General features: G+C 40.6%; 1 protein-coding gene across 1 annotated transcript in view; it reads left to right on the top strand.

Annotated features, from left to right (window-relative positions):
- Nucleotides 1–7,390: 7,390 nt before the first annotated feature.
- The window catches only part of fa2h (fatty acid 2-hydroxylase), a 58,875-nt gene continuing 49,532 nt past the window's right edge, over nt 7,391–16,733 (top strand). The window contains exon 1 of the mRNA XM_061969829.2: nt 7,391–7,793. Within this exon, the coding sequence (XP_061825813.1) occupies nt 7,512–7,793 (282 nt within the window). The 5' untranslated portion in view covers nt 7,391–7,511. The remainder of the gene's footprint in view (nt 7,794–16,733) is intronic.

Genomic DNA, 16,733 nt, shown 5'->3' on the forward strand with positions numbered 1-16,733 from the left:
CATAGACTGATATTTTTTCTCTGTCATACACTCTACGGAAATCCTCTCACACACACTACTTAATTCTTTCACTCACACTATGGAAATCCTCTTTGATTGATTGATTGAGACTTTTATTAGTAGATTGCACAGTACAGTACATATTCCGTACAATTGACCACTAAATGGTAACACCCGAATAAGTTTTTCAACTTGTTTAAGTCGGGTCCACGTTAATCAATTCATGGTACACTACTGAAATCCTCTCACTCACACTACTGAAAGCCTCTCACACACTAATGAAACACTTTCACATAAACAACGGGAAAATGATTGCTCTCACACACATGAATAAAACGCTCTCAGTTTCAGTTGTGTGCATGAGAGAATTTCAGCAGTGTGTGTGTGAGAGAGAGGATTTCAATTGTGTGTATGATATAATTTCAGTAGTGTGTGAGAGGAGTTCAGTAGTGTATATGACAGAAAAACATTTCAGTAGTTTTTATGAAATGATTCAGTAGAGTGTGTGAAAGGATTTCAGTAGTGTTTGAGGGAGAAAAAACATTTCAGCAGTGTGTATGAGATGATTTCAGTAGTGTGTGTGTGAGAGGATTTCAATAGTGTGTGTGTGAGATAATTTAAGTAGTATGTGAGCTGTTGAATATAAACAGAATGTTGACAGTAACAATACCAAGTATAGTTTCAGTGTATGGTCGATACTACAGGGATTCAAAAAACATTTTTTACCATCAAAATATCTTTTGTCATTTTTGTCATTGTTTACAAAATCGGGAAAGTCCCTGGACACAGGAAGGCTTTAATCAAAGGATTTAAAGCGGAGTGAATAGTAGAAAAAATATTCTAATGTTCAATTGATATGGTTAAACGTCCACCTTATGGTTTTGTCTGATTATAATTGTGATCAAAAATCTAATAATTCAATCATCTTGACAATTGTAAGTATCAATATCGGAATTGGCAGGGCCAAAACTGCCTAAAAATAAAAAAATAGTTTATTACTTTTTAACAGAAGTGTAAATAAAATAAAACCATGTTACAACAGAAAGTAACTAAAGTACCACTGATAGTCACACACACGTGGTGAAATTATCCTCTACATTTGACCCATCCCCTTGATCCACCCCCTGGGAGGTGAGGGGAGCAGTGAGTAGCAGCGGTGGCCGCGCTCAGGAATCATTTTGGTGATTTAACCCCAAATTCCAACCCTTGATGCTGAGAGCCAAGCAGGGAGGTAATGGGTCCCATTTTTATAGTCTTTGGTATGACTCGGCCGGGGTTTGAACTCACGCCCTACCAATCTCAGAGCGGACACTCTAACCACAAGGCCACTGAGCAGCAGAACTGGATATTTACAGTAAATTAGAAAGTAGATTAATAATAGTTTTGACAAAATAATAAAACCGGAAATGATATAACCATCTTTGTTAGCAGCTATATTAGGAGCCTTTGTAACTCATCATGAAATGGTTCTATGGTCATTTATATGTCAAATAATATATTGTGTCGCTGTAATATACTATAATAAATTATATGATATATAATAGACCAAATTGCCCATCCCGTATGTGCACCTGCAAAAAAATCAAATTACAGAGCTGTTAATTGGCAGTTTTTTTTTTTTTTTAAACATCATTTTCTGTGGGGCAGCACGGTGGCAGAGGGGTTAGTGCATCTGCCTCACAACACGAAGATCCTGGGTTCGATCCTGCGCTCGGGATCTTTCTGTATGGAGTTTGCATGTTCTCCCCGTGACTGCGTGGGTTCCCTCCGGGTACTCCGGCTTCCTCCCACCTCCAAAGACATGCACCTGGGCAACACTAAATTGGCCCTAGTGTGTGAATGTGAGTGTGAATGTTGTCTGTCTATCTGTGTTGGCCCTGCGATGAGGTGGCGACTTGTCCAGGGTGTACCCCGCCTTCCGCCCGAATGTGGCTGAGATAGGCTCCAGCACCCCCGCGACCCCGAACGGGACAAGCGGTAGAAAATGGATGGCTGGATGGATGGATGCATAATTTTCTGTGTGTAGGCTTTCCTGTTTTTACACAGGTTGCAACACAAGCTAATCAACAACTCACTCTCAGGGAAACACCACCCCCTAGCGTTTTGTCAGAGAAATGCTTGCAAAGATGTTGGGCAGTACCAAGCATAGGGTAAAATAATTTCTCAGTTGGCAGTGTGTCGGAAAGTTACCACCACAAGAGGGTAGAGTATCCAAAAATTGTACTCGGATAAAAAAACTGTTATTTTACAGCAGACTGTCTGAAGTGTGGGGGGCCAATCTCGACCTACAGCTGTTTTTTTTTTTATTGTTCTGAAAATTTAATGAATTCATTATTAATTAGGTAAATCAGATCCATCCATCCATCCATTTTCTATCGCTTGTCCCTTTCGGGGTGGCGGGGGGTGCTGTAGCCTATCTCGACTGCATTCGGGCGGAAGGTGGGGTACACCCTGGACCAGACCTGGGCAAATTAAGGCCCGGGGGCCACATGCGGCCCGTTAAGCTTTTCAATCAGGCGGTCTGTCATAACAGTTTTAGCATTCAATCAGACTTTATTGTGAGGTTTTGTATTAGTTTTTCTAATAAAATAGATATACCGGCCCCCAGGCACATTTTTTTCTCTAAATTTGACCCCCGAGTCAAAATAAATGCCCAGGCCTGCCCTGGACGAATCGCCACCTCATCGCAGGGCCAACACAGATAGACAGACAACATTCACACTCACATACACACACTAGGGCCAATTTTTTAGTGTTGCCAATCAACCTATCCCCAGGTGCATGTCTTTAGAGGTGGGAGGAAGCCTGAGTAACACGTGACAAAGAAGTTGGGAAAGGTTGCAATAAATACTGATAAAGTTGAGGAATGCTCATCAAACACTTATTTGGAACATCTCATCGGTGAACAGGCAAATTGGGAACATGTGGGTGTCATGATTGGGTATAAAAGTAGATTCCATGCAATGCTCAGTCATTCACAAGCAAGGATGGGGCGAGGGTCACCACTTTGTCAACAAATGCGTGAGCAAATTGTTGAACAGTTTAAGAAAAACCTTTCTCAACCAGCTATTGCAAGGAATTTAGGGATTTCACCATCTACGGTCCGTAATATCATCAAAGGGTTCAGAGAATCTGGAGAAATCACTGCACGTAAGCAGCTAAGCCCACGACCTTCGATCCCCCAGATTGTACTGCATCAACAAGCGACATCAGTGTGTGAAGGATATCACCACATGGGCTCAGGAACACTTCAGAAACCCACTGTCAGTAACTACAGTTGGTCGCTACATCTTTAAGTGCAAGTTAAAACTCTCCTATGCAAGGCGAAAACCGTTTATCAACAACACCCAGAAACGCCGTCGGCTTCGCTGGGCCTGAGCTCATCTAAGATGGACTGATACAAAGTGGAAAAGTGTTCTGTGGTCTGACGAGTCCACATTTCAAATTGTTTTTGGAAACTGTGGACGTCGTGTCCTCCAGACCAAAGAGGAAAAGAACCATCCGGATTGTTATAGGCGCAAAGTTGAAAAGCCAGCATCTTTGATGGTATGGGGGTGTATTAGTGCCCAAGACATGGGTAACTTACACATCTGTGAAGGCGCCATTAATGCTGAAAGGTACATACAGGTTTTGGAGCAACATTTGTTGCCATCCAAGCAACGTTACCATGGACGCCCCTGCTTATTTCAGCAAGACAATGTCAAGCCACGTGTTACATCAACTTGACTTCATAGTAAAAGAGTGCGGGTACTAGACTGGCCTGCCTGTAGTCCAGACCTGTCTCCCATTGAAAATGTGTGGCGCATTATGAAGCCTAAAATACCACAACGGAGACCCCGGACTGTTGAACAACTTTAGCTGTACATCAAGCAAGAATGGGAAAGAATTCCACCTGAGAAGCTAAAAAAATGGCTCTCCTCAGTTCCCAAATGTTTACTGAGTGTTGTTAAAAGGAAAGGCCATTTAACACAGTGGTGAACATGCCCTTTCCCAACTACTTTGGCACGTGTTGCAGCCATGAAATTCTAAATTAATTATTATTTGCAAAAAAAATAAAATTTTATGAGTTTGAACATCAAATATCTTGTCTTTGTAGTGCATTCAACTGAATATGGGTTGAAAAGGATTTGCAAATCATTGTATTCCGTTTATATTTACATCTAACACAATTTCCCAACTCATATGGAAACAGGGTTTGTAAATGTACCAGAGTAAATGTAACTCAAGTAAATGTAACAGAGTAAATGCGTGGCACTACCCACCGCTGGTCACCAAATGAAACCAGATGACAACAGAAATGCTCAGAAAGGAGAGAAACGCTGATCACCACACTGGTCCAAGCTGCTCAACTGCCGCAAACATCATTAAGGATAAAGATTAAACATCCTTGATTATGTGAAAGAAGCCGCTCCTATGAAATTGACAGTGATAATTTAGACATTGTGGGTCGGTGGGGGTGGGGGAGTGCTTCGAAGACCTCCTCAAATATGTCTTCATACTAAGAAAGTAGAGTGGGTGTACTCAGGGGTGGAATGGCCGAGGTGATTAAAAAGCTCCTCTGTGGCAGGGCCCCGAGGGGTGGATGAAAGCCGCCCGGAGTTCCACAGGGTCTCATTGCATGGACATGGGAGACAGTACCTCTGGGTTGGTTAATAATGTTTACATCGTATGTGATATTATTTCCAATCTTAATGGTTGATATTTTTTTGTTTTTTTACACCACGAGAAAACTCTGATGTTTACACTAAGAATTACACAGGACCAAGCATGCAAGGAGATGTAAGATAAGCGCTGATCTGAGGCTGGTCAGGGTCAGTGCTTTGCTAAAGGGCATGTGGTCGGTGTTCAGGAAGTACAAAACCCAAAACCAGTGAAGTTGGCATGCAAGTCGTAAATAAAAACAGTATACAATGATTTGCAAATCATTTTCAACTGATATTCAATTGAATGCAATGCAAAGACAAGATACTTAACGTTCGAACTGGTAAAGTTTGTTATTTTTTGCAAATATTAGGTCATTTGGAAGTTTTGATGCCTGCAACATGTTTCAAAAAAGCTGGCACAAGTGGCAAAAAAGATAGAGAAAGTTGAGGAATGCTCATCAAACACTCATTTGGAACATCACACAGGTGAACAGGCTCATTGGGAACAGGTGGGTGCCATGATTGGGTATAGAAGCAGCTTCCATGAAATGCTCAGTCATTCACAAACAAGGATTGGGCGAGGGTCACCACTTTGTGAACAAATGCCTGAGCGAATTGTCCAACAGTTTAAGAACAACATTTCTCAACAAGCTATTGCAAGGAATTTAGGGATTTCACCATCTACGGTCTGTAATATCATCAAAAGGTTCAGAGAAACTGGAGAAATCACTGCACGCAAGCGATGGTATTACGGACCTTGGATCCTTCAGACAGTACTGCATCAAAACGCGACATAAGTGTGTAAAGGATATCTCCACATAGAACACTTCAGAAAACCACTGTCAATAACTACAGTTTGTCGCTACATCTGTAAGTGCAAGTTAAAACTCTACTATGCAAAGCGAAAGCCATTTATCAACAACACCCAGAAACGCAGCCGGCTTCTCTGGGTCCGAGCTCATCCAAGATGGACTGATGCAAAGTGGAAAAGTGTTCTGTGGTCTGACGAGTCCACAATTCAAATTGTTTTTGGAAACTGTGGATGTCGTGTCCTCCGGACCAAAGAGGAAAAGAACCATCCGGACTGTTACAGGCACAAAGTTCAAAAGCCAGCATCTCTGATGGTGTGGGGGTGTATTAGTGCCCAAGGCATGGGTAACTTATCTGTGAAGGCACCATTAATGCTGAAAGGTACATACAGGTTTTGGAGCAACATATGTTGCCATCCAAGCAGCGTTATCATGGACGCCCCTGCTTATTTCAGCAAGACAATGCCAAGCCATGTGTTACAACTGCGTGGCTTCTTAGTAAAAGAGTGCGAGTACTAGACTGGCCTGCCTGTAGTCCAGACCTGTCTCCCATTGAAAATGTGTGGCGCATTATAAAGCCTAAAATACGACAACGGAGACCCCCGGACTGTTGAACAACTTAAGCTGTACATCAAGCAAGAATGGGAAAGAAATCCACCCGAAAAGCTTCAAAAATTGGTCTCCTCAGTTCCCAAATGTTTACTGAGTGTTGTTAAAAAGAAAGGCCAGTGGTAAACATGCCCCTGTGCCAACTTTTTTGCAATGTGTTGCTGCCATTAAATTCAAAGGTAATGATTATTTGCAAAAAAAAAAAAAGAAGTTTCTCAGTTCGAACATTAAATATCTTGTCTTCGCAGTCTATACAATTGAATATAAGTTGAAAAGGATTTGCAAATCATTGTATTCTGTTTTTATATACGATTTACACACCGAGCCAACTTCACTGGTTTTGGGTTTTATGCATCAAAATAATGTGTCCTGAAGGCAGTGGTATACACATACTGTTAAATGAACGCTGGTCTCACTAGTTTCTGGATGATGTCCAGGACTGAATTTAACAGCTCTGTAGGGGACGCTCGTGAACCAGTGCTGGAGCCAAAATGTTGCTTTCAAGTGCTGTCGGTATCATCAGCACAAGTCTAATACGTGACGTTTTAGGCACTTAACATAATGTTTCAGAACCAGAAACAATGTATGTTGCTATGATAGCCTTTTGTAGGAAACGTTACAGGAAACAAAAAGGACATTTCTAAAAGATTGCATTGCTTCAATTAATACAGAGCCACTGGGGGAAACGCCAAATTCCGACAGAAACATGAAAGCAGCACCAGGAGCGGCAAAGATAAGATGTGTAAAAAACAAATACGCGCCCTGTTTACCAAACACACACAGCACTGGCTGTATGAATAAAACGTTTAACTGTATACATTATAATTGATACCATATATTAAATCTTTTTTTAAGGAGAGTACACACTAATCATTAACGAGAAAGTTATTTTTATCATCAGCAATCTTATTATTTAGTGCATTCATAATAACAGCTAAAAAAGGTTAATGCGAAATAAGACTTACAACTAAGACTTTTTGAAAATTATAGTCATACATAATCGGCAGGCGTTCTCGTCAAACTCCACATGAGTTGCTGCCTTCCGAGCAACAGGTGCGGCGGGATGTGATGCGGCGTTTAATGACAGTCAGGTCTTTACTAAAAATATAATCTAGTGTAAAATAGCGCCAGTGAAAGGTGAAAGACAAATCCTACAAAATTAACTCAAAGCAAATCTTATTGTATTTTTCATTGTTTTAGCTACATATAAGCTCATAACTGGCGCACACGCACTGTGCGTTATGTATGAGTGAGAATTCTTCCGATTTATTTAACGCATCACAGTCCCCGCCTTTCCGCTCTCTCCTCCCGTGTGTACTTTGCCTTTGCGCAAGTCTGGGTGTTAACTGCCTCAACGGCAAGTCCTGGCCTGGTCACCCGTGGAGCTTCTTTTCCCTCTCCTCCTTTCAAAACTTCGGTAGAGGTGGATTCCGCATCCGCGCTGTCAGAAATGTCTCCTTCCACATCCCCCCGGTTCTTCACGGAGCGGGAGGTGGCCCGCCACTGCACGGAGGACTCCTGCTGGGTGCTGTTGGGCACGAGAGTGTACGACGTGACGGCTTTCTTGCGGCGGCACCCCGGGGGACAAGCGCTGATACTCGGCCGGTCGGGGAAAGATGTGAGCGGGGAGATGGAGGGACCCCCGCATCGGCACTCCGACAACGCCCGGCGGTGGATGGAGCAGTACTACATCGGGGAAGTGGACCGAGACAGTGACAGCGACAAACTTCAGGTAAGCAGCGGTTGTCCCCAAGAGCTTGACCCCAGCAAACAAAGCTAACAATATGGGTAACTTTTGGCCCAATAGGTCAGCCTTTTTTCCTTTAGAAAAGGAACAGGTGCGTTAGACTTGGGGCCTAAATACACAGACTAACTCATTGTTTACCATGTAACGTCATTTCCCAACCCTTCAATTGCTTGCTAGCACTTATTTCATGTGTCACACGGAAACAATGAAACACTGCATGTCAGCAAAGGTGTCGAAAGTGGGACTATAAGGCCATTTGTAAATCGTTTTTTATAAATATAATATATATATATATATATATATATATATATATTAAAAAAAGTACTACTGGCTCCCATTAAAGGGGAACATTATCACAATTTCAGAATGGTTAAAACCATTAAAAATCAGTTCCCAGTGGCTTATTATATTTTTCGAAGTTTTTTTCAAAATTTTACCCATCACGCAATATCCCTAAAAAAAGCTTCAAAATGCCTGATTTTAACCATCGTTATAAACACCCGTCCATTTTCCTGTGACGTCACATAGTGAAGCCAACACAAACAAACATGGCGGAAAGAACAGCAAGCTATAGCGACATTAGCTCGGATTCAGACTCGGATTTCAGCGGCTTAAGCGATTCAACAGATTACGAATGTATTGAAACGGATGGTTGTAGTGTGGAGGCAGGTAGCGAAAACGAAATTGAAGAAGAAACTGAAGCTATTGAGCCATATCGGTTTGAACCGTATGCAAGCGAAACCGACGAAAACGACACGACAGCCAGCGACACGGGAGAAAGTGAGGACGAATTCGGCGATCGCCTTCTAACCAACGATTGGTATGTGTTTGTTTGGCATTAAAGGAAACTAACAACTATGAACTAGGTTTACAGCATATGAAATACATTTGGCAACAACATGCACTTTGAGAGTGCAGACAGCCCAATTTTCATCAATTAATATATTCTGTAGACATACCCTCATCCGCTGATCTGTCCAGTTTTGGAGTTGATGTCAGCAGGCCAGGGAAGCTAGGGTCGATATTCTTCTCTTGGTCATCTTCGGTGGCATAAGGGACGGTGTGAGCCAAGACATCCAGGGGGTTTAGCTCGCTCGTCTGCGGGAACAAACTGCCGCCATTGATTGCCGTGCTACCGAAGTCCTTTGTCCCTGAATTGCTCACACACTCCGGCAGATTCAATGGGGGTCTGGCGGCAGATTTCTTTGACTTTATCGTTGGAAATGCATCTGCTTTGAGTGTCGCAGGATATCCACACATTCTTGCCATCTCTGTCGTAGCATAGCTTTCGTCGGTAAAGTGTGCGGAACAAACGTCCAATTTCTTGCCACTTTCGCATCTTTGGGCCACTGGTGCAACTTGAATCCGTCCCTGTTTGTGTTGTTACACCCTCCGACAACACACCGACGAGGCATGATGTCTCCAAGGTACGGAAAACAGTCGAAAAAATGGAAAATAACAGAGCTGATTTGACTCGGGGTTTGAGAAAATGGCGGATTGTCGCTCCGAGAGCGAATATTAGAAAGGCGTTTAATTCGCCAAAATTCACCCATTTAGAGTTCGGAAATCGGTTAAAAAAATATACCGGTATGGTCTTTTTTCTGCAACATCAAGGTATATATTGACGCTTACATAGGTCTGGTGATAATGTTCCCCTTTAACATCATTTGGGTTTTGCCATCAAAGCCTTCCTGTATCCAGAGACCCACTACCTTAGTTTGTATACAACAAAAACGACTATTTGTTTGGGGGGTGAAAATAAGAAATAGAAAAAGAAAAATATTGATTTAATCCAGTGGTTCTTAACCTTGTTGGAGGTATCGAACCCCACCAGTTTCATATGCGCATTCACCGAACCCTTCTTTAGTGAAAAATAAAATGTTTTTTTTTTTCAAATTCAAGAAAAAGTTTTTTTTTTTTTTTTACTGGTGCACAAAATGAACCGTGCATGAACATCACCTTGTTCAAAGAACAAAACCAACACAGTGCATGAACTCACAAAAAATTACACACCTTACACACATTACCATTGAATTGAATTGAATTATATTTATATAGCGCTTTTCTCTAGTGACTCAAAGCGCTTTACATAGTGAAACCCAATATCTAAGTTACATTTAAACCAGTGTGGGTGGCACTGGGAGCAGGTGGGTAAAGCGTCTTGCCCAAGGACACAACGACAGTGACTAGGATGGCGGAAGCGGGGATCGAACCTGGAACCCTCAAGTTGCTGGCACGGCCGCTCTACCAACCGAGCTATACCGCCCCCAATAATAATAATAAATACCGTATTTTTCGGACTATAAGTCGCAGTTTTTTTTCATAGTTTTTATTAGCTCCTGTGCGACTTATATATGTTTTTTTCCTTCTTTATTATGCATTTTCGGCAGGTGCGACTTATACTCCGGTGCGACTTATACTCCGAAAAATACGGTACCATGAATTGATTAACGTGGACCCCGACTTAAATAAGTTGAAAAACGTATTCGGGTGTTACCATTTAGTCGCCGATTGTACGGAATATGTACTGTACTGTGTAAACTGTACTGTGTATTCTCTTCCTTTGCAATCTGCTGATAGAAGTTTCAATCGATCAATCAAACAACCTGCATATCAGATGGAAAATTAGAGGGAACATTGTTTGGGGGTATCCATAATACGCTGATAGGGAGAAGTTTTTATTTACACGATAAGTCGGATGTGTCTTTACCTCTGTGGCGGAGGCTCCGCCGAACCCCTGAGGCCAACTCACCGAACCCCTAGGGTTCGATCGAACCCAGGTTAAGAACCACTGATCTAATCACTTTAGTATCATTTGTGTACTCATGCTGTACATCTGGATTGATTGCCCCAACTTAAAGTTAAAGTCCCAATGATTGTCACACACACACTGGGTGTGGGGAAATTATCCTCTGCATTTGACCCAGCCCCATGTTCACCCCCTGGGAGGTGAGGGGAGCAGTGAGCAGCGAAGATGGCTGCGCTCGGGAATTATTTGGTGATTTAACCCCCAATTCCAACCCTTGATGCTGAGTGCCAAGCAGGGAGGCAATGGGTCCCGTGTTTGTAGTTTTTGGTATGACTCGGCCGTGGTTTGAACTCACAACCTCCCTGTCTCAGGGCGGACACTCTAAAAAAATATTTAAAAAAAAAAAAAACTACTACTGGCTCCCATATAAATAATTTGGGTTTTGCCATCAAAGACTTCCTGTATCCAGAAACCCACTACCTTAGTTTGTATACAACAAAATAAAAAATTGAAAAATAAAAATATTGATCTAATCACTTTAGTATCCTTTATGTGCTCATGCTGTACATCTGGATTGATTGCCCTAACTTAAAGTTAAAGTCCCAATGATTGTCACACACACACTGGGTGTGGTGAAATTATCCTCTGCATTTGACCCAGCCCCTTGTTCACCCCCTGGGAGGTGAGGGGAGCAGTGGGCAGCAGCGGTGGCTGCGCTCGGGAATCATTTGGTGATTTAACCCCCAATTCCAACCCTTGATGCTGAGTGCCAAGCAGGGAGGCAACGGGTCCCATTTTTTGTAGTCTTTGGTATGACTCGGCCGGGGTTTGAACTCACAACCTCCCAGTCTCAAGGCGGGCACTCTAACCACTGAGCTGGTCTACTAGGCTGGTGGTTCTCAACCTTTTTTCAGTGATGTACCCCATGTGAAAATTTTTTTAATTCAAGTACCACCTAATCAGAGCAAAGCATTTTTGGTTGAAAAAAAGAGATAAAGAAGTAAAATACAGCACTATGTCATCAGTTTCTGATTTTTTAAATTGTATAACAGTGCAAAATATTGCTCATTTGTAGTGGTCTTTCTTGAACTATTTGGAAAAAAAGATATAAAAATAACTAAAAACTTGTTGAAAAATAAACATGTGATTCAATTATAAATAAAGATTTCTACACATAGAAGTAATCATCAACTTAAAGTGCCCTCTTTGGGGATTGTAATAGAGATCCATCTGGATTCATGAACTTAATTCTAAACATTTCTTCACAAAAAAAGAAATCTTTACATCAATATTTATGGAACATGTCCACAAAAAAATCCAGCTGTCAACACTGAATATTGCATTGTTGCATTTCTTTTCACAGTTCTTTTTGACAAACATTTTAGTGAGGGTCAAACCATCATGGTATGGGGTAAACTCTGGGTTTATGGTAATGAATGGAATAGCCTACTTGATTTGATGTTCAGTTTTTTGAACTTACATTCATATTTTGTTGAAGTATTATTCAATAAATATATTTATAAAGGATTTTTGAATTGTTGCTATTCTTAGAATATTAAAAAAAAATCTCACGTACCCCTTGGCATAGCTTCAAATACCCCCAGGGGTACGCGTACCCCCATTTGAAAACCACTGTTCTAGGCCACTGGTGTGCCATGAGATATTGTCTGGTGTGCCGTGGGAAATTATGCAACTTCACCTAATAGGTCCCAAATTTTTTTTTTGCAAATCAATATTTATAATCTGCAAATAATGTGTCGTTCCTTAGTGTCTGTGCTGTGTAGAGCTCGGCAGAGTAACCATGTAATACTCCACGTCAGTAGGTGGCAGCAGGTAGTTAATTGCTTTGTAAAAGTCGGAATGTGTCGGGTGAGATGAGGACGGTTTGTCGTGAACCCAATATACAAAAGGTAAAAAGGTATGTAACGCTTAAATCAAAAATTAACAAAAGCGAAAGGAAAATGCATTGAAGCATAGGGATGGCTATGCAAAACGAAAGTAAAACTGAACTGGCTACAAAGTAAACAGAAACAAAATGCTGGATGACAGCAAAAACTTGCAGCGTGTGAAGCAGAGATGGTGTCCACAAAGTACATCCGTACATGACTTGGCAATCAACAATGTCCACACAAAGAAGAATAGCAACAATTTAAATAGTCTTGCTTGCTAACACAAAGCAGGTGCAGGGATTAGCGCTCAAAGGAAGACATGAAACTGCTACAGGAAAACATTAACAAAACAGGAAGGGCCACCAAAATAACAGCGCAAGACAAGAACCAAAGCACTACACACAAGAAAACACCCAAAAACTCAAAATAAGGCACGACGACCTGGTGGAGTTTCATATTTTAACGTTTTCTGCCGGTGGTATGCCTCCGGATTTTTTATGAAAAAAATGTGCCTTGCCTCAAAAAAGATTGAAAAACACTGTACTAGGCCACTGAGCTGGTCTAACATTGGTTAACATTGAAGCTTTAGCGGTTAGCTCAGGGGTCAGCAACCCGCGGCTCTAGCACCGCCCTAGTGGCTCCCTGGACCTCTTTCAGATGTGTGAAAATGGAAAAAGATGTAGAAAAAAAAACGTTTTTTGTTTTAATATATTTTCTGTAGGAGAACAAACATGACACAAACCTTCCTAATTGTTAGAAATTCCACTGTTTATATTAAACATACTTCACTGATGAGAGTATTTGGCAAGCACTGTTTTGTCTTACTAATTTCAGCGATCCTTGAACTCATCGTAGTTTGTTGACATGTACAGCTTTCTTCGATGCTGCCACAAAAAGATGTGTTTATGCCACTCTTTCTTTGTCTAATTTTCTCCACCAAGCGTTTTATACTGTGCATGAATGCACAAAGGTGAGCTTTGTTGATTTTATTGATTTGCTGGAGTGCTGATCAGGCATATTTGGTCAGTGCATGACTGCAAGCTAATCAATGCTAATATGTTATTTAGGCTAGCTGTATGCACATATTGCATGATTATGCCTCGTTTGTAGGTATATTTGAGCTCATTTAATATCCTTTACTTATGTCCTCTATGTATTTAATTTATATTTGCATGTCTCATGACATGACCCACTCGAATGCAGCTGAGATAGGCTCCAGCACCCCCCGCGACCCCAAAAGGGACAAGCGGTAGAAAATGGATGGATGGATATTGAAGACATTACCAATTGCTCCTAAATTTTTTCTGTGCTACGAAACATTTATTTAGATAGTTTACCATACATTGATCTACAATTAATTAATTTTAGTATCTTTAATATAAAATATGTATTAAGTGCCCTCCGCAACCTTCTATTTTGATGTAGGTGGCCCTTGCTGGAAAAAGTTTGGACACCCCTGTTCTGTACAGACTTGAAGGTGGGGGAAATTATTTAAGTATTCTAAGTATTGTCAATGGCTGGAACAAAGTTTTGATTGGCGCAGCTTTTATCGACTTTACGGTCTCGTTGATCAGATCAAAACATCTACTGTCCTATTGCATATGAGTTAAGCCATCCCACGAGGTACGGCTCCGCCAATCAAAATCAGAATTTTGATTGATAGAGGACATATTCTTGATTTTCAGCTTAATGGTATCACCAAATTGGAATGTAGGTCTGGTTTGCTGTCGCACGTGTGACAAGTGTTCACCTCTGCCACATCTACTGAGGCCTCTTGCCTAAGGGTGCGTTCACACATGTAATTTATGGTTTGGTTAAAACTGCGAGAACATTTCGTTGGGTCAAGTGTAAAAACGGTCCATGACTAGGGATGCACGATGTTATTGGCGGCTGATAATTATCGACCGATAATGGCAATTATCGACCGATAATGGCAATTATGACGTCACATCGATAATGTAAATGATAACGATAATAAAAAATTAACCAATAAAATGAGCCGATAATAATAATGGCTTATCACTTTCGTGTTTGTCGTTGGTCTCTCTGTTGTGGCTTGTGCTGCTGCCTGGCTACTTTCTTAATTCAGTTTTTTGAAAATGATTCCATAAAAAGTACAATTTATATCTGATCTAAAAAGAACAACATTATTTAAATTAGAATTTAGCAAAAAGTAAGTAAAGTAAAGCAATTTTTTTTTTTTTTTTAATTGGGGATTTTATTTTTAGGCCACACCGCCCAGGCCGAGACTAAAGAAGTTAACAACAAAATGAGTAGTTTTTTATGTTTAACTTCATGGTTCATCTGGAGTCACAGGTAATTGTTAGTTAACTTTTATAATATCTTAGTGGCAAAAATGAAGTTTATCATTTTAACTCTGATTTACCTGTGTTCTACAATTACATGTTGCTTTTCTAAGGGACAGGCACTCATTGCACTATTTTATTTTATTATTACTGCCAGATATAGTTTTATTATTTCATTTTTGTCACTCAACAGAAGTTGTGACTCCATTTGTATTAGTGTTGTTGTTGCTTGTTTGTCTATCAATTAATTAATTGAAAGGTTGAAATATTAACAAATTCCAGTATTTTTTTGTTCTACATAATCATTTTAACTGTTTACATGGATAAAAAATTACACAGGGTTTCCGCAAGGCAATAAAAAGCCTAAATGGCATTAAAAAACTATAAATAGGATGTCCCGAGGCATTAAACAATGTAATACGATAGTAGGACTGAGCCGATAGTCTATCCGCCAATCAATCAAACGACAAATGAAAATGAACTTAATAATGTTGAAGTTATAAATAAATTGGTTTGTCTGTGTGTGTTTCTTTATTTCGAATCTGGCTTTCAAACTGGGTATAAGAAGTCTGGTAAAGTCCGAAAGCTTTATAAGTGCTGCCTCCACTCCGCCAGACGGCAAAATCAAACGGCCATGCCAGTCTTTTGTCTTTAGTCCTTAGCTCTGAAACCATGTCATGTTAATGAGAAGGCTGAGCTTGTTTCATACGCGACTTCATTATTTCAGTCTCCAGTTCAACACACATGAGCTAACTTGGCTATTATTAGCAACTCTTGTGAGGCAGGCACCTCACGTGACCTACGGTGGCCCAGGATGGACAAACAATGCAATTTTTGCAACAGACAACTCATTTTCTCACATGCCCGCAGTAAATGAATAATAGTTCCTTAGCTGCCTGACACGTTATACAAAACTTGCCGTCAACTGTACCTATTTTAAACAACAGTGAGGGTGTAAAATAAAATATATTCAAGATGTTTATTTGAGTCAGACTATTTCTAATGCATCCAAAGGGCTTTTTGGCATTTTTCCAATTATCATTCCATGATGTGTTTTTCTAAAATGTTTAAATCAGTCATCCATTTCCGACCACATGCATCATTTGAATTCCTAGGATGATGTTCATTTATTTTTCCATAAAACCTTTCGACTATTTAAAAAAATTGTATCCTGATTAAAAAAGTATCCTCCAGTTTGTGAGTATTGTAAGGCATGTTTTCAGAGAATACCCAATTTTACAGCATGTTTTTAATCAGATACAATTTAAAAAAATTACTTCTGAGTATATTAAATTGATCAACTAATTCAGAATTTGATGTTTAGAGGATTTAAGTGCAGTTCTCCAATAATCATTTTGATTGACAGCACAGTGTGATGTCAGGCGGAATCTTTTAATTGGCTATTGTCTACGGCCGTGCACAAAGTCAGAACACCTTATGCTTTGATGCTACATCCTGTGAACGTGCTTATGTTGTGGCGAATGCAAGAACATTAATACATGTTGAGAAAATATGAAACTGCAAGTTAAAGCAAAAGTGGTGAGCTGGATAACTTTTCAAAACTTGGTTAAAGCCTGTCAAGTGTAAACCCAGAGTCTGGCGTTCTGCAACATGTGCAAAAAGACTTCCAAACTTTGCTCAATGGGCATCAACTTAGTGAAATCACACACATGCCATTAGCTAATCACAAGTCAGCTATGAAAGGCAGGCAGAAGTTAATGGTGCCAAATCTCTTTGGCATGACCAACAGAGCCACTTCTGCTGTCTCCACCACAACTGTCAGCTGCTTCTACCACTACAGAAAAATAAATAAATAAAAATAAATTCTCAGATGAAACAGTCTTGTGAGCCATTTCTAATTCACTAGATAGTAACTTCACGGTGGCAGAGGGGTTAGTGCATCTGCCTCACAATACGAAGGTCCTGAGTAGTCTTGGGTTCAATCCCGGGCTCGGGATCTTTCTGTGTGGAGTTTGCATGT

Source organism: Nerophis lumbriciformis, linkage group LG10, assembly GCF_033978685.3.
Source record: "Nerophis lumbriciformis linkage group LG10, RoL_Nlum_v2.1, whole genome shotgun sequence".
In the NCBI taxonomy this organism is placed as follows: domain Eukaryota; kingdom Metazoa; phylum Chordata; class Actinopteri; order Syngnathiformes; family Syngnathidae; genus Nerophis; species Nerophis lumbriciformis.